General features: G+C 47.0%; 1 protein-coding gene across 2 annotated transcripts in view; it reads left to right on the top strand.

The window, feature by feature from the left end:
- The window catches only part of GALNT14 (polypeptide N-acetylgalactosaminyltransferase 14), a 67361-nt gene that overhangs the window by 29478 nt on the left and 15237 nt on the right, over positions 1 to 22646 (top strand). For both annotated transcript variants that reach the window (XM_027453652.3, XM_027453653.3), the window contains 7 exons: positions 7743 to 7841; positions 13396 to 13463; positions 15196 to 15261; positions 16965 to 17086; positions 20084 to 20171; positions 20854 to 20938; positions 21716 to 21819. In XM_027453652.3, coding sequence (XP_027309453.3) covers positions 7743 to 7841; positions 13396 to 13463; positions 15196 to 15261; positions 16965 to 17086; positions 20084 to 20171; positions 20854 to 20938; positions 21716 to 21819 — 632 coding nt within the window. The remainder of the gene's footprint in view (positions 1 to 7742; positions 7842 to 13395; positions 13464 to 15195; positions 15262 to 16964; positions 17087 to 20083; positions 20172 to 20853; positions 20939 to 21715; positions 21820 to 22646) is intronic.

Here is a 22646-nt window from a genome sequence, read left to right as displayed (position 1 = left end):
TATCCTGAGTTGGAAGGGACCCTTAAGGATCATCAAGTCCAACTCTTGACACCGCACAGGTCTACCCAAGTTCAGACCATGTGACTAAGTGCACAGTCCAATCTCTTCTTAAATTCAGTCAGGCTCGGTGCAGTGACCACTTCCCTGGGGAGCCTGTTCCAGTGTGCAACCACTCTCTCTGTGAAGAACCCCTTCCTGATGTCCAGCCTAAACTTCCCCTGCCTCAGCTTAACTCCATTCCCGCGGGTCCTGTCGCTGGTGTTAATGGAGAAAAGGTCTCCTGCCTCTCGACACCCCCTTACGAGGAAGTTGTAGACTGCGATGAGGTCTCCCCTCAGCCTCCTCTTCTCCAGGCTGAACAGGCCCAGTGCCCTCAGCCGTTCCTCGTACGTCTTCCCCTCCAGGCCTTTCACCATCTTCGTAGCCCTCCTCTGGACACTCTCCAACAGTTTCATGTCCTTTTTATACTGTGGTGCCCAGAACTGCACACAGTACTCGAGGTGAGGCCGCACCAGCGCAGAGTAGAGCGGGACAATCACCTCCCTCGACCTACTAGCGATGCCGTGCTTGATGCACCCCAGGACACGGTTGGCCCTCCTGGCTGCCAGGGCACACTGCCGGCTCATATTCAACTTGTTGTCTACCACGACCCCCAGATCCCTCTCTTCTAGGCTGCTCTCCAGCGTCTCATCGCCCAGTCTGTACGTGCAGCCAGGGTTTCCCCGTCCCAGGTGCAGGACCCGGCACTTGCTCTTATTGAACTTCATGCGGTTGGCGATCGCCCAGCTCTCCAACCTATCCAGATCCCTCTGCAAGGCCTTTCCACCCTCATTCGAGTCCACAACTCCTCCAAGTTTGGTGTCATCAGCAAACTTGCTCAAAATGCCTTCTATTCCTACATCCAGATCGTTTATAAAAATATTGAAAAGTACCGGCCCTAAAATGGAGCCTTGAGGGACCCCACTGGTGACCGCCCGCCAGCCTGACGCAGCCCCATTCACCATAACCCTTTGGGCCCTGCCCGTTAGCCAATTGCTCACCCATCGTATGATGTTTTTATTTAGCTGTATGCTGGACATTTTGTCCAGTAGGATCCTATGGGAAACCGTGTCAAAAGCCTTGACACGGTTTCCCCTTGAGCACTTTAATTTATTTGAAGTAATACTTCGCTTGACAAAAATTGCTGATTAAAAAAAGGTGAAAACAGCTGCTGTCCCTTCCCCAAATGACAGATTTTCTTCCCCCGAGTTATTTTGATTTTATTTCTCCATGAGACAGCTTTGATTTCACTTTGGAAGTTCTGCACCCTCCCCCACCACTGTTGCACTTTGCCAAGAAAAATGTATGCACAGAGCAGTTCTATTTTGATCTAAAATAATCCTTGCCTTGTCTTTTTCCTGTTCTTTCATTTACGCAAGAAAGGGGTAAAAAAAAAAAGTCTGCATCCCAACTCAGTTGTTAGCAGGCTTGTGGGGAGATGTTGTGCAGTGATGAGCCCCTGATGAGGACTGCAGTGCAAGCAGAGTTTTCCCCCTATTAATGTTCTGCTGCAAGTTATCATTAAAATGCAATTGCTGTTTAGAAGTGTTGTCAGCCCAAATTTGGAGTGGTGGCCATCTATCCACCAGTGCCACGTGTCTCTTCAGCCTCTTCTCTTTCACTTTGGCTCTCAGGAAACAGAAGATCCAGGAGTGCCTAGGCTAATTATTTCTCCAAGCATGAGATATGAGAAAATATTAACCTTTTTCACCAACAGAGCCCCAGTTAATTAGCTGATTTCTGTGACACGTTAACCCAGAGATAAAAGTTCATCCCCAGGAATCTGCCTGTGGTGCAGTGATCTTTGTGGGTCATGATGCGAGGAGGAAGGTGGGTGGCAGGAAGATGAAGACAGCTGAGGATTTAATAAAAGACCGTGACCTGCCAGTCACCATGCCCTGAATTTCTGCATTTCAAGGTGAGCAGCATCTGGGCATGGGTGCTGCTGCTTTTTGTTCAAGATGCTGAGGCTTGACAGGGAGGCAGCACAGGGGCTGGTGGAATCGTTCAGCTCACCTTGCCTGGGTCACACCTGTGTTGGCAGTGCCAAAGTGGTGGGGGCTGAATTTGGGGACTATACTGATGGACGGAGCTTGGCAGGGTTGATTGAATAACCGTGTTTTGGTTCATTTTTTCTTTAATAAAAAATAAAAACAGGAGTTAGCAATTCCAGGATAAACCAAAAGCAAAGCTCTTAGTGAATCTACAAGTAAAAATACAGGAAAGTATAAGGCCTAAGTGATCAGTTTTTCTCATCCTGCAAAGGAAAAGCTTTCATTTAGATCTTGAATGTTTTTGACACGCTTAGTCATCTAAAAATGACAGGCTGTATTTAAAAGTAAGTGATTTCAAATATCAAAGTATGTGCTGAACTTCTAGGGAACAAATGACGTAGTGGAGCAGAAACACTGCTGTGAGATCACCGGCATCTGTAGGAGCCTTTGGCAGGAAAGCATCGCACAGCTGGAGTGGCTGCTGCGCCAGAGAAAGGGGGGATTGGGGGATTTTTTAAGGCAGGAGGTGGTGGTGGTGGGGGTGGTTCTCTCAGTTCATGGGAAGCAATGGTGGCCTCTGGTGAGTCCCAGCTGATGGGTTTCAAAACACACACATTTTCTCAAGGTGTCCCAGGTGTGCTGATGGCTAACCATCTGTGGAGGTGCCCAGTCTCCTCTTTGACCTTCAGGTACCTTCTTCCTTGTGATGCACAGAGAGGATCATATATTCTTAAAGGGGAGAGAAAGCATGCTGTAAACCACACCAGGGCTCACTGATGATTTCAGAAGATTAGTATTGCTTCATCACCAAGTGCTTTGGTGCTCCCAGGTGCCATTGATCACTCTCTGCTAGAGCATCCTTTGGCCTTTGGCCACCCAAAAGTATTGACTGCTTGTCTTACAGTTATTATGTGCCATTGATTACTTTGATAACTTCCTGTAAGTAATTTACAGAACCACGGAACGGCTGAGGTTGGTTGGGACCTCTGAAGGTCACGCAGTCCAACCCGTCTGCCGAGCAGGATCACCCAGAGCACACTGTGCAGGATGATATCCAGGTGGGTCTTGGATATCTCCAGAGAAGGAGACTCCACAGCCTCTCTGGGCAACCTGTCCCAGTGCTCTGCCATCTCACAGTAAGAAAGTGCCCCCTCGTATTCAGACATCCTGTGCTTCAGTTTGTGTCCCTTTCCTCTTGTCCTGTCACTGGGCACAACTGAAGAGAGACTGGCTCTGTGCTCTTGACACCCTCCCCTCAGGTATTTATACACATTGATGAGATCTCCCCTTGGTCTTCTCTTTTCCAGGCTAAACAAGCCCACCTCTCTCAGATCTGACTAAGGAGGTGTGTTGAGAATGGAGACCTTTTCTGGTTTGGTTTGCTGTGTGGTGCCAGGAAGCTGTGGTTGGAAAGTGTTCTCCCTACGGAATCTTTACATCAATGAAGATGGTCTTAAATGTAACTTGAGGTTATCCTAGCTTGTAAAGTTCTTTAGTAAATTTAGAAAAAAGATTGGTGTCTTTCCAGGAAGGTGCAAGGTAACAGATCTTGCTTTTGTTTTCAACAAGTGAAATCCTTTGATGTCCCAGTAGACTGACATCGGAAATTTGGCCACTGTTTAAAATTCTACTGAAAATAAAGTGTTTTTGTTTTGTTTTGTTTTGTTTTGTTTTTTTATAGTTTTATTTTTTTGCATATATTGGTTCCTTTTTCCTTTTTGTCTCAATTCTGAGAAAGGAAGGGTGGTATCCTAGTTTCGGCTGGTATAGAATTAATTTTTTTCCTAGTTGATATAGTGCCATGTTTTGGATTTAGGATGAGAATAATGTTGATAACACGGCGATATTTTAGCTGTTGCTGAGCAGTGCTTACGCTAAATCAAGGACTTTTTAGCTTCTCATGCTGCCTTGCCAGTGAGGAGGCTGGGGGTGTCCAAGAAGCTGGGAGGGGACAGGAGCAGGACAGCTGATCCAAACTGGCCAAAGGGATATTCCACCCCTTATGGTGTCATGCTGAACAATACAACTGGGGGGTGTTGGCTGGGAGGGGGAAGTGTGCCATTGCTTGGAGAGTGGCTGGTCAGCAGGTGGAGAGCAATAATTGTGTTGTGCAACACTTGCTTTGTTTACTCTTTTTGTTGTTACTGTTTTTTTTTTGTTTTGTTTTGTTTTTGTGTCTGTTTATTTTTCTTTCCTTTTTTTGATATTCTCCCCCATTCCACAGCGCTGGGAGGGGGAGTGCACGAAGGGCTTTGTGGGGTTTAGCTGCCTGCCAGGTTAAACCACGACAAGCAGGAGGGAGTCAAGAACCAAGACAGACCTGAAATCAATGTGGAGGGCCCTACAAGTCTGAATTATTCATGAGCTGCTTTGAAAATCAAGACCTACGGTCTGTTTTTCTGGTTTAACTTGGTTTCAAATGCAGCCATGCTATTCTCTCCTTCCATTGCAGTAGTTGCTAAGTAGTTTTTTTCCCCTCCCTTTTTCCCCAAATACAAAAATCCAGGTAATTTCTAATATATTATAGATGCATCATCTTGTCAGTCTGGCGTTTCACAGGCAAGCAGTACATCATGTGCACAGAAAGCTATTTTTTTTCCTTCCTGCATTTCCCCCTTTCTTCAAATTTAGCTTTTTGATGATTTTTTTTTTTTTTTTTTTAGTTACCTATCTTGCAGGAAAAAGAGAGAAAGGAGAGGAAGGGAATGAAAGAAAAAAGGAAAGAAGGGAAGAGAGGCAGCAAATTAGAGGAAATACTAATTGTGCACCACTTAAATATAGCAGTGTTTGAATATCCAGAAGCTATGGAGAAAAATCTCCTTATGGGTCAACCTTCCATTGATTTGACCCCAGTTCCCATGGGCAGTGCTTGTCCTGGTGGCAGTCTGAGTGGTGGTCATGCAGGCAGGACCCTTTTGACTACCTGAACCCTTCTGGAGGCATGCACCAGGCTGTCAAGCCCTCTTCTTCCAGTGCGGATACAAATTGGGAACTTTGATGTTAATATTAACTCTCCCTTGAGGTTGCTTTGAGATCTGCGTAATTAATTTAGTTTGCTTTTTTGTGACCTAAAAGGAAACTTGTGTGTGTTTACTTTTTTTCCACCAATTTCTTCTCTGCTTCTGGCACAGCGTCTGAGTCCGTGCTGCTCAGCTCATGGGTGTTGTGCTGCTGTGACTCTTGCACACATCTTCCCTCAGGTGGCATGGCAAGCTTGGAGAGGTGACCAGTGTCCAGGAAAGTCACCTGGAACCTAAAGTGCTTGTAGGTTTGTCCTTCAGCAGTGGTGTGAACACATCCCATTTCAGATGGGGGCATAATAGCATGGTCTCTGACCAGGAGCACAAGGATAAAGCAACATAAGAAAAACATCTTCAAAATGGGGTCTTTGAATGTCTGTGACGTGCTGAGGAGCCCTCAGCTCTGGCACTGCCAAAGACTGGGAATTTGAATGGGAAATTTGAATGGGAAATAACCTTCAAACAGAAAAGTGAAACTTACCATTAAGTGAAAGCTTGACTTCTTGGCTTTTAGGAGGAAATACTAACTGTCTCTCCAGCTGGGTGCTGTTTCTGGGGTGGTTGGAGTGGAAGCCTTCAGCCCCCAGCCTCATGGGTGCCAGCTGCTCTGAGCTGGTGCTAATAATATATATTTTATTTTTCTGTGTATTTTTAGAAACAACCTGAAAAAATATATCCTTCAAGCTTTCTTTCATTGGTTTCCTGAAAATGTTGTGGGTGTTTTGCTTTTTTTTTTTTTTGGTTGTTGTTGGCAATTGGGTGACCTATGAAATACCATAAGCAGCACAAAACATTTATCTAGTGACAGCCTGAGGTGGCACAGGCAGCTCGTAGCAGGTTTATCTTCATTATTACAGCAATTTTAGGGCTGCATACTGCAATTTTCACTTGCAGTGAGGTATTAAATTGAAATTACCCCAGATGTAATTGTCACACAAAATAATTCTGGACATGCTGGATTTAATGCTTTTCCAAGCTGTGGTTTTTATTACCTAAGCGAGAGCCAAAAACCACTCGAAGTCAACAACTTAAACTGAAATTTGCCTTCTCAGGAGCCAGGATGTATAGCTGCTGTTAAATTGTGGGTGGGGGGGAAGGGGGTCAACTGGAGGAAATACCAAGTCTAGGTGTTGATGGGGGTTTGGTTGGGTCCAAGTAGCAGCGCTTGCTGCACTACTGCACTCAGTAGTGGCAGCTCAGCCATCCATCCCGTCGTTGGGAAGTTACAAGCCTTATTAAACAGAAGTTAGGAGTGGGATGTAGAGCTCTGGATGGGTTTGTATAGCAAGCTTCAGTGTTGCCTGCACGTGTGTTGTCTAATTAGGATAATGTAATGTGTACAAATCTGGAGTTTTAAGGACAAGTTATTGTCACCTACAAGGAGCCTTCATTGCATGCAATGTCTGCAGCACTCCCCCGGGTGGCTGATACATCATGCATACACCGTGGCATTATTAGCTTCTTAACTCTCGTAGTAACATATCGATGACTTAGTATTTTCCACCTTCCTTCATTCTTTCCCTGAAATACCTTCTGTTAGCTACACAGACTCCCACCACCCAGTGCTGTGTTGGAAGCGGGTGGAAAAACCCAGCCTGGAACAGCTGGCAGATAATTGTCTACAAGTAGTGCAGGGAGAGCAATTGTCCTAGTCTTGTCACCGCAGCTCTGCAAAGCACGGGAGAGTTGAGCCTGCGTGCAGCAAGCCACACGCTGCGTGCGGTGGCAGCAGTTTGGGTCTCATGAGTTTGGGTTGGCAAAGCTCAGCTGAAGTGTGCTACGGACGACAGCTGATTTAGGGTGAGCTTGCAGATATTTTGTCTCACTCAAGATGTCTTTTTTATTATTATTTTTGGAATTATATAACCTGTTGAACAAGCACAACTGCAGTGATGGAGACCTCCTTTGGCTGGGTGTGGGGCACACTCCTGCCAGTGGTACGTCATCTTAAGGCTGACAGTGACCTAGGAAGACAAGCCAAAACCTCCAGGTTGGAAAGCTTCAGTTGTCAAGTTTTGACAGCTCTTGGACCAGTCTGCATGTGTGTCTAGGAATGCTGGAAAGTAAAGCTGCAAACTTGCGTTCAGGAAAGAAAAAAAAAAAAGGTTTTGGAGATCTCTGTTGTTTTTTTTTCTAAGTTGTTATCTCTGTGCTGTTTGTAGTTTCACAATTCTGTACTTGGCATAAATCAAATATGACAGTAAACTATTATGAGCATTTATTTCTGTCCTGATGGAGCACGTATCTACAAAATGTCTGGTTCAATTTGAGGACAAAAACTTATCATGATAACCCAATACTTTTGATACAACGCCAGTCCCTGTGAAGCTCACGAGCTGATCTTCTGCAAGAAGGCCTCGTCTTTTGCACAAAGGATGTGTTCCCACTGCCTGTGAGTGTTGGAGCCTGATGGCCCCCCGAGAGCATGCCAGATGGGAAGCAATGGTTAGAGAAGGGTTGCAAGCTGAGTGGCTCCTTTCTCATCCTTTCCTAATAATGACTTTTTTTTCTGCTTTAAACCTCAGTGACTTGCTTTACACAAGTCTGGACTCCTTCAAAAGAGATTCATGCAGATGCAGAATTATTATTTTTTAACTGGTATTAATGGCTTGTGTTAATGCTTGTGTTAACCTCTGCTCCCACCTTGAATTTCAGCACCTGAATGCCCTTCTCCTCTTTCTCTCCCCAGGTGTTTGACCCTGCGCTATCACCAGGATCTGCCGCCCACCAGCATCATCATCACCTTCCACAATGAGGCCAGGTCTACCCTGCTGAGGACCATCCGGAGGTGAGAGCTCCCTGTCTGTTGGAGCATATTGGTAATTGCTTTTAGAAAGGGTGAGCATACTTGAGGTTTTTGTGAATAAAGGCAGAACGTGTTTGCACTCACTGCAGTAAAGTGACTGGATCAACCAGCTATGATCTGAAACAATTACCAGGAGAAATTAGAGTGCAATCTGGTCTTTGAGAAGCAGGTTTTACAGTGAGATGCTCAGAAAGCAAGTAGCTGTGCTCTCTTTTCAGGGTCTAGAAGTGGGCACTCTTGGGGTAAAGGCAAGAGATTACACACAGCCTGGGGTAACAGCTTTTAAATTCAGCCGAGTCCCAGTGCTCGGCTCTGTGTTGTCCCCGGTGTCTAGAGAGGTCTGTCATTTTGCAGATGTCTGCTCTGGTATTGCTGCTTGAGCTTCTCCAGTGACATATGAAATGCCAGAAAGGCTTGCTAATTGAGAAGCCCTAATGGAGCGCATGCAGATGAGATTTTCAGTGATAGTTTCTTTGCTCTTCTGGCTTTGGAGTGCTTTGGGCATGTGGCCATTCTTTCATTTGTCAGTGGGTTCTTGTCTGGTTTTGCTGTAGTGGATAGAATAAAGACTTCATTTTCACCACACATTTTTAAAACCAGCATTTAATCCTGCTGTATGCTTTGATGAGAGTTCTCTTGTGGGAAGATTTAATGAAGTTTACCATACCTTTGGGAGGTTTCAAAGAGACCTGTTTGAGACCTGTCTCCAGGTCTTGGCTGCTGGCTTCCTCTATTGAAAGCTGATGTGAGCTCTGCTGTCTGCCAGTAATAAATGTTTTGCAGGTGTGTTTCGTGCACATGTAGTGAAGACTTTGCTAGCAGCAAGTCGGGCCATAGAATCCAAGCTTCCATAGATGCCCAGGGGCAGCTCTTGTTTGCCCTTGGGGAGGAAAATTAGCTGGGTGAAATGTAAAAAGCAGTCCAGCCTGCAGGATAGTTGTCAGTTAAACAATGACATTCCCAGGGAGCCCCTGCCATCATCTGCACTGGTCAGACTGGGTTGCTGGCAAGGGGGAGGCTTCAGCTGTGCCCTGTTTGCCATCACATCCTCAATCAATGCTCCTCCAGAAACAGCATCCTTCCTCAGGTGAGCACACCCAGTGCCACAAGTGAGTCGGACAGTCCTGAAATTGAATTCCTGCTTTGCTTTATGGTTCCCTGCCCAATCCCATCTCATTCACTTCACGCTTAATTATCCATCACTGCTTTCTCTGTCCTAGGGTATGTGGATTTTGGGTGGGAATAACACTGACACTTTGCGCTGTGTACCAGCTCTTTCACACTGGACCTTCTCTTTTACCTTTATGGTGCCCTGCATGGGGTTGTCATCTTCCAAAAACCACTGTAACAAGGATGGTGAGGCAAAGCTAAGAACAGTCCTCTAGAGTATTTATAATGTGTGAAGCACAGACAGACTTTAGTCACATCTCTCCCTATATCTTGGCACCTGACTGTCCTGACAGATATGGTCAGGAGTGATGCTGCCACATGGAAGATGTTAGACCTTATTCCTGGATCCTCCCTGCCTCTCCCATGGCTGCCATCCTACACTCCCCTGATCCAGCCTCTATGAAATGATCCTACTTCTTCTGGTCCCCGTGGTTTGGATGGGATCTCCCAGGAGCAGGGTTTGATGTTTTCCTCCTGGTTGCAGCACTCAGAGGTTTGCTTTGACCCCACCAACCCTAGGGCCACCAGCCCTTGGTGGCAAGTCTTGCTGGTGATGTGGCTCCTGCCCTGCTCCTCTCTGGCCATGGTTGTACTTGCAGTGCCATCTCCCTGCCTGTGTTTGAACCCAGCTTGGAGCTCATCCACCTCTTCAGGCTCTGTGCATTAAGTTTCTGTGCCTTCTGACTGATCTGCCAGAAGCAAATGCTTTGTTTAATGAGGTCTTCCAGATAACTCCATCCCACGGTGGCTGTAATAACACGGATCATTGTCCATTGGCCAGTAAAAACAGTGTCCTCCTGACGCTATTTTGTGCCTTTTGGAGCAGCTCGTGACCAAGTATCTCAAAACACTCTGAGCACAGCAACAATTAAAGAGGCCCTCACCTACCCCAGTCTCATCGGTATGTCTCCATGGGCAGAGCGTGGTGCATTCATAGTATAACCCAGGTGGGAGGTGGATGGGCTGAGAAACAGGTGATTTGTCTGTGGACAGCAGAAGAATTTTGGGTTACAAATCTGATTTCCTCAGCAAGTTATGTTTTCCAACCTTGCTGCAGAATGAATACTGTCTATTAACCTCAGTTGCAGGAGCAAGAAATGGTGCAAAGGGAGATTGCTGGGCTTGTCTAAACCAAAGGGAGACGGGGCACCAGTCCTGCTAAGGGAGCACTTCTCACAGGACCATGTGTAAAGAGAAACTGAGCAGGAGGGATGTTGCTGTTCCAGGCTTGAGAGCCTGAAAGCTCAGATGCAGCTGCAGGCTCTGCAGTTGTCCTTGGCTCTTGGTAAGCAAGTGCTCTGCCCCATGAGGCAGGGACACTGGTATGTGGCCTCTGAGGCAACCCTCACACCAGTCACACTGCAAACATTTGCAGCATTTTGTTGATGAGTAGTGTGTGTCATTCAAGCTACTGAGAAAAACTAGCGGGCTGTGTGGAATAATGAATGAAATTTCTTTTCCTCCTTCTCTCTCTTTCCCCCTTGTACCTTTCCACAGTCCTGTTGTTCCCCTCTGAGGGAAATGCTGAGCCTCCAGCACACCGATCTCCCCCTGAGTGGCAGTGGAAGAGCTGAACCCCATCAGCTGCAAACATTGCCAAGAAATGTGGTGGGACCTCTCCACAGGTTACAGTCCCATCTCCTCTGCTGAGCAAATCTATTTATTCATCTATTTATGGCTCCGATTTGCAACTGGAGGCTGTGGAGCAGGAATAGGGAGGCTTAATTATTTCCCTCATACTGGCAAACCAATGCACATACTTTGGCAAAAGTCCTTATGCGAGGACTGTGAGCACTGCATCAAATATTCAGATCCTTAATTAGCAGGTAGAATACCACACCTCCATTTTCCCAGCACTTGAAAGAAGAAGGAATGATGTCCTGTGCCACCAGCACCTTGCTCCTTATCCACGTGCCGCCACCTTGCCTCTATCCTGGCCCTCCTGAGACAAGGAGATAACAAAGCCATGCACCTCCTGGCAGCGTGTTGGCATTGTGTAGGGCCTGTGTCATAGCTGAAACGAGTCTGATTAAAGGAGCAAAAACAAGCCAGGTGTTGCTCAGAAACTCTATAATTAGCACTTTGGGCTGACTTTTTTTTTTTTTTTGCTTAAGCCTTGGACTTTTTTATTTTGCTAATCATCTCTCATGGTTACTAAGTATACAGCCCCATAAGCACTTTTACCTTTTGATGTTAACATAAGAGAACTCTTGAATTTCAAAAAGCACGGTGGGTATTTGAGCGAATGAAATGCAAAAGCCACAGTGTAATCAAAGCTCATTATGATTATTCTTGGTGTGATGTCTCACTTTCTACATAATTAGGCATTCTGGGTTGTTGAAGCAGTTGATTTTGGTGAGCATTTTTAATTCTTGCTCTCATTCTGATCCTGATAATTGGGACCCTTGGCCCCTGCAATCCTCTATTATACTCCCAAAGGATTCATCTCTCTCTTTCTCTCCTTCTCTTTCTTTCTGTCCCCCTCTCCTTTTTTCTTTCTTAACCTCCCCCTTCTCACTCTCTTGGGCTCTCTCCCCTTTGCGCTCTTGCTTCTTTGCACTCTCCTATTTTTCCCCTAACAAATCTCAGTACGTTGCGATGGAGAGAATTAACGGGTTCCTGAGGATCACTGCCCACAAGTCACTTCTGCAATGCAACTAGTATTCCAGGTGATGACTGAAAAATGCTGGCCTTCTGTCAGAGAGTGTCAGAAATGCTGTAAACATGCTGAAAACATTTTCTGCATTTTAGGGGTCATAGAATCACAGAATGGCTTAGGTTGGAAGGGATCTTGAAGATTCAGTTCCAACCCCGCTGCCATGGGCAGGGACACCTTCCACTAGAGCAGGCTGCTCAGGGCCTCATCCAGCCTGGCCTTGAACAACTCCAGGGATGGGGCATCTACAACCTGTCTGGGCAACCTTTCCAGTTCATCATCACCTTCTGAGGGAATAATTTCCTCCTAAAATCTGCTGTCATGGACCTGGGTGCACTTGATGGGTAATTTAGAAGGATGGGGAAATCTGATGTGTATCTCAAGGGGATTTGATTTGGGGTGAGAATAGCCCATGAACTGAATTTTATGGTGGCAATTCCTGTATCGGTACACCTATACAGTGCTGTATGCCATCACTGCTATATCAGTGGTCTTACAGTAAAAGTCATCCAAACTAATGAAGAAGGAAACTTTATGGAACCAAGCAAAATGCAGCAGTGATAGGACTGGACAAATAAAGCAGTGACGAAACCAGAGCTGGCTTCAGCATACAACAATCCAATACCACACACCATCTCTCCTGCCCTGAAGGACTGTTACGACAGAGCGTGATGCAAATGTGTTGGAATAGGAGGTGGAGATCATCTTGGTTTCATCTCAGATAGGGTTAATTTTCTTGATAGTGGCTGATCTGGTGCTGTGTTTTGGATTTAGGAGAAAAATAATGTTGGTAACTCGCTGATGTTTTAGTTCTTGCTGAGCTAAGCCAAGGACTTGTCAGCTTCTCACAGTGCCCTGCCAGTGAGGAGGCTGGGGGTGCATGAGAAGCTGGGAGGGGACAGCACCAGGACAGCTGAGCCGAGCCCTGAGGGTTCTGCTTCAAGAAGTTAGCCTTGACCCTCTGGTGGGGCAGGATTATCCATATCTACATGTGGTTCTGCTGACCTCTGTGCTGTGTGCAAGAGGGAAAGAACAGGTCCAGCTGCTTCAATAATACAGAGGACCACCTTGGTGTTGTAATTAAGAGGAGATTGTAGCTTTCAGCCACGTTTCCCGGTGGCTGTACCCCTGGGGGGAGCTGTGGACCATGTCATCCAGCCTCTTTATTTTATCAAATAGGCAGGCTACAACCTGCTCTTATCCTCTCTGCAGCCCTGGAAGCACAATCAGCTCACTGATAAAAACAGTTGTCCTGACACAGCTGTGAGCTTTGTAATGATGGGTTTTAGCTGAGTAATTTTCTCTGTGTTGGCCCCGCTGGCAGCGGACACCATGTCATTAGCCCCAGGAGAGGTGGAAGGGTGATGGAAAGGAAACTTTGTGCACCGTACAGATTGCTGAAGCCTCTTCCTCCAGGCTTTATGGGCTGCTCTGCTTTTGCTCACAAACGTGGTAAGGGTGAATCTCGCCTCTTTCCCTAGAATATCAGGTGCTCAGCTCTTGGGTCAGGCTGCGAAGAGCTGATACCTGGCCACTGCTGGATATGGGGGGTGAACAACACTGTTTTCTTGGTCTTCTCTCATATATCCTTTATGGAAATACAAGTCTGGTCGTGCTTTTGCAGTGATTGGTTCCCAGGCTTTTCTAACCCTGTTTGCTGGGTTCTTGAGTTGGTCAAGCACTGTCACAGATTTTCTCTTTGTTCTTTAGTGTGCTGAACCGCACCCCAGTGCACCTCATCCATGAAATCATACTGGTGGATGACTTCAGCGATGATCGTAAGTGATCCTTTCTGTGTTAACCAGAAGCACTCATTGGTTTCCACAAATGTAAACAGGAGTGGAATAGGAATTCCTGCATCAGTTGCCAATTTCTGAAATGCATCATCTACAGCACTGTATGTGACACAGCCCACATCCTCCTGCCACTTTCTCCTGGTTGATAGGATGACTCAAGTGAAATCAATAGGTCCAATCTTCAGCAGAAGTCCATAGCTGAAGCCCTGAGGGCTCTCAGGGAATGGCCTTGGTTGTCCCCAGCTAAAGATCTTACCTGGCACAATGAGCTAGTGGAAGACGTGGGTGCAGAGAGTAAGTGCTCAAAAATTCTGTCTTAGGCATAAAAAGAATAAAAAACTACACCTAGACCGAGTGGTCCATGGCACTCACATTTCAAAGAGCTGCAAAATGTAGATATTTACTAGGAAATGTGAAAAACACGCCACATTTTATTTATTTATTTATTTATTATTTTATTTTTTAAGAAAAGAAGTATATGTACACCTTGCTCTTGGATATTGTAAATAGACACCGCCTTGGAGGATGTTAGGGACAGATTTCACAGCATGCCTCTCTGGCATTGCTGCCTGGATTGGGAGTCACCAAAACCAGGAAAGGGGGTTGCAGTGATTGCAGTGGGCTTCAGAGCCATTCCAGTGCACTGGAGGCCAGGCGAGGCAAGTCTGGGAACTCTTGGCTGCTCAAAATCAGCAGTTCTCAGCTGTCTTACATCTGGCCCCTTCTTTCTTGTGATAGTCTGAGCCTCCTGGAATATATTCTGCATACATTTACATAAAATACATACATTTGCATAATATGGTGTAAACATATGGTCAGCTTTTCCCTGCAACGCACTCCAAGCAATTGGTGCTTTTATCTCAGTCCCAGTGGTGTCTCTTTTCTCACATCTGTCAGCCCCTTAGAGTATCCTGAGTTGGAGGGGACCCACAAGGATCATCAAGCCCAACTTTTTGACCTTTTATTCACTGGGATGCAGTTGTTCTGCACACAGATGGCACAAGCTCACAGGTTCCTGCCGTTCCCAGCAACTTTCCGTCATGTATATGTAGCAAACTTCTGCCACCTTTACTCCTCTGGTGCGCACAGATAACCTCAGCTCCACATATAAGTTGTGGGGAAATACTGAATGATGATGTGTCTATAAGCAAAGATTGCTGAACCAGGATGAATATGTTCAGAAGAGCATGTGCAGGCAGGGACTGGAAGGGGGGATTGGGGCAGAGGCACATGCACTTGAGGCTGAGGAGGTGGTAGGATGGGCACATGGAGGAAAAGGGGCTGTGTTGGATGTTCTTGCCAATGCATCCAGCCCAGCTTGTGCTCTGTCCTCCTCCTACTTGCTGAGGGAAAGTCAGGCTGGGAGGGTTGATGCAGGCCACCTCAGGAGCCTCCTGCCCCACCACAGGCTTATGATGCTCTGCAGTTACCCCAAATTGTCATTTGCATTGAAGTGCAAAAGAACAGAACTCTTCAGCACTGACTTTATAGTGCAATTCAACTATCCCTGGTGTAAATGCCCTGGGTTTACACCACTTTTGTGATTTACTGCTGCTCTGTCTGTCCTGATAAGCTGAGGGCTAAGACCACCGTGCACCACCTAACTGGTCACCCCACAGCAGGGTCTCCTCCCCACTGCAAATTTTTCCCTGGACTATTTCTGTGGCTGCCTGAGTGCTGCCAGGTGACATGGATTTCCTCTGTGCTTCCAAAGCTGACGACTGCCGCTTGTTGGCCAAGCTGCCCAAGGTGAAATGCCTGCGGAACAGACAGCGTGAAGGTAAGAGCCAGGTGCCCTGGGCCCATATGGGTGGTGGGGAACACGGATTTTGGGAGGTGTGAGAGTGATGGAGTGGGTGGCAGGGAGGGGGCCAGTGGTTCCTGTGGGTGGAGTGCACCGATAAATAAAGCACTGGTAAAGTACAGATAAAGGGGGATGTGATAGAGGGCTGGGAACTTAAATGGATTCTTCCCTCTCTCCCCCAAAAAGTTGGGTCTATTAATACAGCCAAGGCAGCTCAGCTGTAGTTTATAAGCCGTAAAATTAGAATGGGCAAAACAAAGCCTTAGGTTTTCTTTTTAAATATGTTTGCTCTAATGAAAGAAATGAGAATTGCTCTTGCTGCTACTCAGATTTTTTTTTTTTTTAATGCAATTAATTATATTTTAAAGATTAAGACGGGCTTTATATATATATATATATATACACACACACCCTATTGGGCTACTGCTTGCAAACTTTTAAGACATTTTCCCATTCAGCCCTATAGACTGAATGGGTATTTTCAAGTCCTGCTTTAGAGTATTAGAGTATTATTAAACAAAACCAGAAAAAGTTTTCCCATACTGAAAAACAAAGTCATGCATCAGGGCGTGTGCTGGGCTGGGGAGACAGCACTTTAGGAAATTTTGATATGAAAGTCAGTGACCTCCTTCTGCATGATGGCTCTCCTTCTGCATGGTGTGCTTCTTGCCACCCTTATATCTCTTTCTATTTGCTGCTATCTTGTGTTACCTCTGTTTCTTCTTCATTCTTCTTCCCTTGAGCATCCTGTGTGTCCTCCTGTGTGTCCAGTGGACTGCCTCCTTACATTGCAGTTCACTTGAGAATTGGACGCAGGCTGGAGTGATGGAAAGCCAGTTGACTCTTGTATAAATCGATGGTTTCCCACAGAACATCTTTAGGAGCAGTGATCTTGCTGAAGTCCATGGGACAATAATCAATTTCCTATGACCTCAGTCTTTGTTCATTTTTCTCTCTCCAACTCCTGTAGCAGTCCCTCCCCAGCTCCTAAGAACCCTACATTTACCTCCAGGGCCCTGATGAGCCAAGCAGGGTCTTAGCACCTAGAGACCCAACTGCCTTTGCTTGGTAGAAAATATGTTCCTGTTGAGCTGCAGGTCGGCAGTGCCCAAGCTGGCAGGCCAAGAAAGGTGTAACTCTGGCCCCAAATGCTTCCAACCTCAACTCTCTGCTAAGAGCTGTTGGGATTCCATTTGGGGACTGGGGGCACTGGAAGTCGTGGTCTTAGTGAGGAACTGGCTTCACCCCATGCAAGCGTATGTGGTGATGGGCAGGTGAAATGTGTTTAGGTTCCCTTCTGTCTTCTGGGGGCACTGTGAATGCTGCTAGCATCTAACATGTTGCATCTATGTTAGATTTATTACCTGCAAGAGTAAGCATTTTGAGTCCTGTTTTTGCCCCAGAAGGTAACAGAGGAAATAATTACATAAATTAAGGGTTGGCAGAGGTGCCATAAATCATTAATCTAGGTAGAGCCATTTATTTGCTTTGGTGACCTTGGAAAACAGTTGGCATGGCTTGCAGTGCTGGGAAGGAGGTGATGAACCTGAACCATGTTTTATCTGAATGGGATTTATGTTGGTCAAAGCCCATGGGGTGTGCAAGGAGCCCCTGAAAAGCTGCAGGGGAATATTACCGAGACACCTGGGTGGCAGCTGACGGGGTGTTTCCTGGAGCAGGTCTGATCCGGTCCCGAATCCAAGGGGCAGATGTGGCACAAGCAGGAGTCCTGACCTTCCTAGACAGTCACTGTGAGGTGAATAAGGACTGGCTGCTTCCACTTCTGCAGCGGATTAAAGAGGTGAGTGCTCCCTTAGGGGATGTGCTGCTGATGTTCATCCCCTCTTTCGTCCCAACAGCCATCACCACCGTTGGGTGACCAACCGCACGCAGGCATCTGCATAAGAAAGTGATGATCTTTTGGGGTGCAAAGTGTCTTTTTCAGGTCTTCCACCCAGCAGGCAAGTGGGAGAGAGTGTGGTCCAGTGGGACAAAGTGTCTCCTGGGGCAGTAGGGCTGTAACTTGGCAAGCATGAACTGAGCATTGAAAGGGGAATAACCGGGCAGTGCTCCAGCAGACTTTTTAATTAGGCTTATATAAAATGCTCAGTGCTGATGATTTAAAGGAGTGATGCCTCCTTGAATAGGGGCCGAATTTAATTTCATGCAAATTAACCACTAATAAATTGATTTAATAGGATTTAAATTCTGCTGATTTCAGAGCAGACAATGACACTCACCTTTCACTGGTGTAAATGCTGGCCTGACATGTGCACGGAGGCTCTCAGCAGTGCCTTGTCACTTGAGTTAGCTGGAGTCCTGTGCTGGTGACCTGGGGGGATGGCAGAGGGTGCCCGGTGTGGATGCACGTTCCCTTTGCTCTACCTCACTCCCCCACTGCTACTCCACTTCTTGCTCCTGACTGCTGGTATTTGTCACTCACTAATTTTAGAACTGGTGAATTATGTTGAAATAGGGGCAGCTGAGGAGCAAAGAGGTAAAGCAAGGAAAGAAGCCAAGGCATTGGGTTCTGGAGAAACCTAGGCAGCACCAGGTTAGGACCTCTTGGTGGGCAAGGGCAGTTGGTGCTGCTGGCACCCAGAGCACCAGAGAGGTCCCAGCCTTGGCCTGAAGGTTGGCCCACGGTGCTGCCTTTAAACAGTAATGTCATGAAGGTAGTATTTCTGTGTTATCAGTTGCAGCTCCTGTGGAATTACGAGAATGTGAGCTGTGAAACCCCACTCGAAAGCAGGCAGAGCTGCTTGCTGACACAGCTCTGGGAATGTGCCCCACATTCAGTGCCTGTGGGGTGGCTGAATGTGGACGCCACGTGCAGAATCCCTACGGAAGTTTTGATGCATTGTGGCAGCAGTGATGGCATTGTGGATCTGAGAGGCAGCTCAGGAAGTGTTTCTGAAAATGCACTTTGCTTCCTTTTGGTCCTGCTCGTTTGATGTTTAACTGCTTGCAAATGCAGCAGGACGGGGGCAGCAGGTACTTAGTTTCCTCCTGCCCAGCCCCACTGTACCTATCCTTTCTGTCGGGGTTAAAATTTTGATCAATGAGCTGTAAGAAATGTTACTGCTGCCACCTTCAGGCTGTGCGAGAGAGAGAGAAAGACCGAGAGTGAAAGGGTAGGGTGATGGAGAGGTGTGTGCCCACTGTGCGGGTCCACGGAGCTGTGCCCAGGATGGTGCGTGTCCAAAGGAGCCACAGCAATGGTGCCTGTTTTGCAAAAACGTGTTTGTGAGTGTGTGGGCACATGCTGTTTTGTTTTTACTTAGGGAACAAATATATCTAAAGCCATTAATGTCACATTTTGACTGAATAACATTCTAAAAGTCTAATGGAGTGTACGGTGGTTTTATGTCATGAATCAATGAGCTTGCCCCAAAATTGCATGTGCTAATGCTGGTGGGATGAAGCAGTGGATGGTGACCTCCCACTTCCAGCCCCCCACAATTTGGTGCTGTCCTGGGATAGAGGGGGCAGCTAAATTTTTTATTTTTTTGGCTGAGATGTGTGTTGGTCAGGAACCAGCAAGATGGACAGAGTGTCCTCACTGGGGTAGGGACCACCCTTTGGCACCAGGATCTGTGTTGGCACGTGGCTGGAGAGGGCATCACCAAATGCCTTGAAGGTCTCATCGCTGTTGGCTACGAGTGGCTCCTCACTGGGGTGGAGTTTCTGGACGCAGTGCGTGGGTACAGCAGACCTTGCTGTTTTGGTGGGTTGTTTGACTCGAGTAGGGCTGTGATGAGGTTCCTGACTCACTAGAAAATTACAGAAATACCAAGGTTTTGTAATGCTTATTTGGAAAACCTGAGCTCTCGTCCAGCTCCCCAGCACAGCTTGTGGCATTCAATTGCTGCTTCCTCTAGCTGCGCTCAAGTACTTTTTTGTTAGGAGGAATTTCTGAAACAAAACCATTTCAGAGCGGGAGAGGAAGACTGTATGCACTCAGATGCTTTTCTCCCCGTGCCTGTGAAAAAAGATTTCATCTGCGAGGGTGAAATCTTGAAGTTTGAGCTATAATTGGAGTTTGGGATTTTTGAAAAGGAAAAGGGAGATAAGAGACCAGCAAAAGCTGTCAGAGTCTCTTCCTCCTGTTTTTGTTCATAATTGTTTGTATAATCCCTTTGCCCATAACAAGATGTTAATCAAATCACCACCAACTATTTAAAACAACTTGGCTCTTTTTGTTTTAACCCTTTCACACCTTTGGCTAAACTATAACTGTATCCCCCCTAATTTGTGTATTGAAAATGTGGTGGCAGTACTTAACCAGACATGTTTTCACTCTGTCATTTCAAACGCCTGTTTGTTGTTTGAGTTTTGATATTCTATTAAATGCATTTAAGGGAGGTGAAAGGGGAATACCCTGATGAATGTGTAGAAGGCAGACAGAGGCTTGCATCCAGCTGAGGTTTTGCTGCCAAGTTGGGCGCTGAGCATACACCTAATCCAAGGAGGGGGGATTCTGTGGGTAAAGCAAGAGTCAGGAGGGGAAGCAAGTTTGGTCCAGGAGTGCATGGTCCTTCACCCAGGTGTTCAACTGTCCTGCCTCTCTTGGTGTCATGGCCCTGGGCTCGTCTGCCCATTGGTGCTGCTTCTGTTAATTCCTGGGCTGAACTGATGTGACAGCAGAGGAGGAGACAGCGATGGGCACTTGTCCATGAGAAGCACAAACAACATGGAAATTCCCCCGCTTGATGGATCCAGGAGTTTGAGCCATCCCTTGGTCAGTTGCTGAATGGTGTGAGCTGGAGTCATGGGTCGTTCTGTTTCTGCTTTCCAGGATCCAACCCGGGTGGTCAGCCCCGTCATTGACATCATCAACTTGGACACTTTTGCTTATGTGGCGGCTTCCTCCGACCTCAGAGGTGGTGAGTGAGCACCATGGGCCCCATCCTGTAGTGTGAGCGTGCACCAGCCCAAGGTGCTAGTGTCTCCGCACTGCACTGCTGGCTCCAGCTGCCTTGCAAAAAGGGTGTTAGCACTCCTTAGTGCTCCCTGGGCTCTTTTAAGGCTGGCTTAGAGATAGACAAGTGTGGCGTGAGGACTGGTGTTTGCTACAATGGGAAAAGCAACCGATTAGGATATAGGGTTGTGTCAAAGCCACCCTTTGCAGCACTGAAAGCCTGGCTGCTGAGGAGATTGGGGATGTCCAGACATCAAATAGTGCACATAACTCTAGAGTTTATTAGTGTGCCTGTGCTATTTGTAGCGTGCAGTATCCATGAGAGTCTATCTGTGTGCATGGGGGGGAGACAAGGAAACCTTACAAGGGTAAGGTTTTATCTGCAACTTTAATTCTGACTTTCCCTGTTTTTGGAGTGCTTGGCTTTGCAATGGTAATGCGATGTGCTGTTTCTCTTTCATATGCAGTATGAAATGCATTAGTCATTTGACTTGTCTCCCAAGAGTTTTATCTCCGTTGGCCTGAGTCATTTAAAAGTGGAGAAGATATTTCATCCAACGAGGATTCTGTAGCCTGAGGGATTACATTTCCTCCCAATTCATACCCATTTCTTATTTCCCCATGGTACTTCTCTACTTTGGTTTTAGGTTTTGATTGGAGCCTTCATTTCAAATGGGAGCAGCTTTCCCCAGAGCAGAAAGCCAAACGACTTGATCCTACCAAACCCATTAAGTAAGTCTGGAGGGGAAAAGAGGCACCTAAGGAACATGGGGCAGGACAGGCAGCTTGTCTCAAGCTGAGCCCTGGTGCCTGTATCCCCAGCCACGAAGTGCTGGGATGGATGGCATGGAGGAGGCCCAGTGCTGGGGTGCTCAGGGTCCCAGGAAGCTTACAGGAGAGCAAAACCCTGCTTGTCCTGAGGATGCTGGCGTTAACATGAGCTTTCAGTGGCTGTCCTCTGGGTCTGCCCTCCCCTCCCCCAAGTGCCACCTCGGTGCAGCTTTTCTTACCTAATTCAAGGAATGAAAAATAGCCCTGTTTTGAAATAAAGATCACACAGCTAGTGATCACTTTTAAAAAGCCCGTCTGTATTGGCTCTGCCCTCTCCTCCTCCACAGAATGGTGCTCTTAATAGGCTGGCTCCAGGCAAAAAAAAGCCTGTGTGAGTACCATCATGCGAATAACCCCCAAGCGTTAAGTGCATTTTCGATGCTGAAGCCTACAATCAGGGCTGTGAACTTTGGGCTTGTAGGAGTTATGCTGACGGGTGCATTAGCCAGTCATTAAGTGCCAGGCAATTTATGATTGACAGCAAAATACCAAGGCAGCAGAAAGAAAGGTTTAGATGCTTTTTGAGACATGTTGTCCTTGTTTGGTAAGAGGGAGATACACGGATAATGTCCCGATGATGGAAGAAGTGGTGAAGGGAGGAGTTTCTTCTGCACAAGCAGGTGCTGCAGCAGTATTTGGATGAGTGTGTCCCCCCCTCTTACCTCCCCAACCCCGCAGGACGCCCATCATTGCCGGGGGGCTGTTTGTGATCAACAAAGCCTGGTTCAACCACCTGGGGAAGTACGACAACGCCATGGACATCTGGGGTGGGGAGAACTTTGGTGAGTCACCCTTCTTCCTTGTACCCTTGTGGTGTTGTTTTTTTTTCCTGAGTTGTGCCAGGTGGATACGATGCCAATTTGGACTTGGCTTCAAGCGCTCTGCAAAGTTTTCCCTCAGTTACGTTCACAACTTGCAGTCTCAGGTGAGTAAGAGTTCTGCAGCCATGACAGGTGGGAATTGAGCAGGGGCTGGTGCTTAGGACCCCCTGACTTCCACGCTACTTTGGTGTTCTGTAGGGGAATGCCCTGAGCAGCAGAGTTTTCATCTTTAGTGTTACCAACAGACGAGAGCGCACCGCACATACCGTCCTGCTCCTTCCTCATCTTATTTTTTCTCAAGGATAAAGCAAAGGCATGACGTCTGATGTCTAATGATAATGCTTCAAAGCCATGAGTTGAGGCTTCAATGCCTTCCTGAATTTGCAGAGTACCTGCATCGGTAGCTCCATTGGCATGTTGCAGACTGATGGCAAGGTATCAGGGCTTCTTATCCTCTGTTGCTGGCCAGCTGAGGGCTGCCAGGCTCTCCCCCACAACATCGGGTGTAGGAAAAAAGATTAAGAGTCTACCTAAACTAAGTCACCCGTGCCTGTTATCACAGGGCAGACGGGCATTAGGAACGCTTCTGCACGCAAACTTGATGGGGCAGATGAAAGAGGTAGCAGTCTGTCCCTTGTCCCCCAAGTCAAGCAGAGCTGGATCAGGCTGGGCTGTTCTCTCTGAAGCTGCAGTGATGCTGCACGTCAGAGCAATAGACTGCCTCTGAAAGGAGGAGGTGACACTTGATGGCAGGGAGGCAGATCCAAATCTGGCTCTAATAGTTCGTA

Source organism: Anas platyrhynchos, chromosome 3 (genome assembly GCF_047663525.1).
Source record: "Anas platyrhynchos isolate ZD024472 breed Pekin duck chromosome 3, IASCAAS_PekinDuck_T2T, whole genome shotgun sequence".
NCBI classification, from domain to species: Eukaryota; Metazoa; Chordata; class Aves; order Anseriformes; family Anatidae; genus Anas; species Anas platyrhynchos.
Note: the sequence above shows the minus strand (reverse complement) of the source record. Positions and strands in the feature narration are given on the sequence as shown.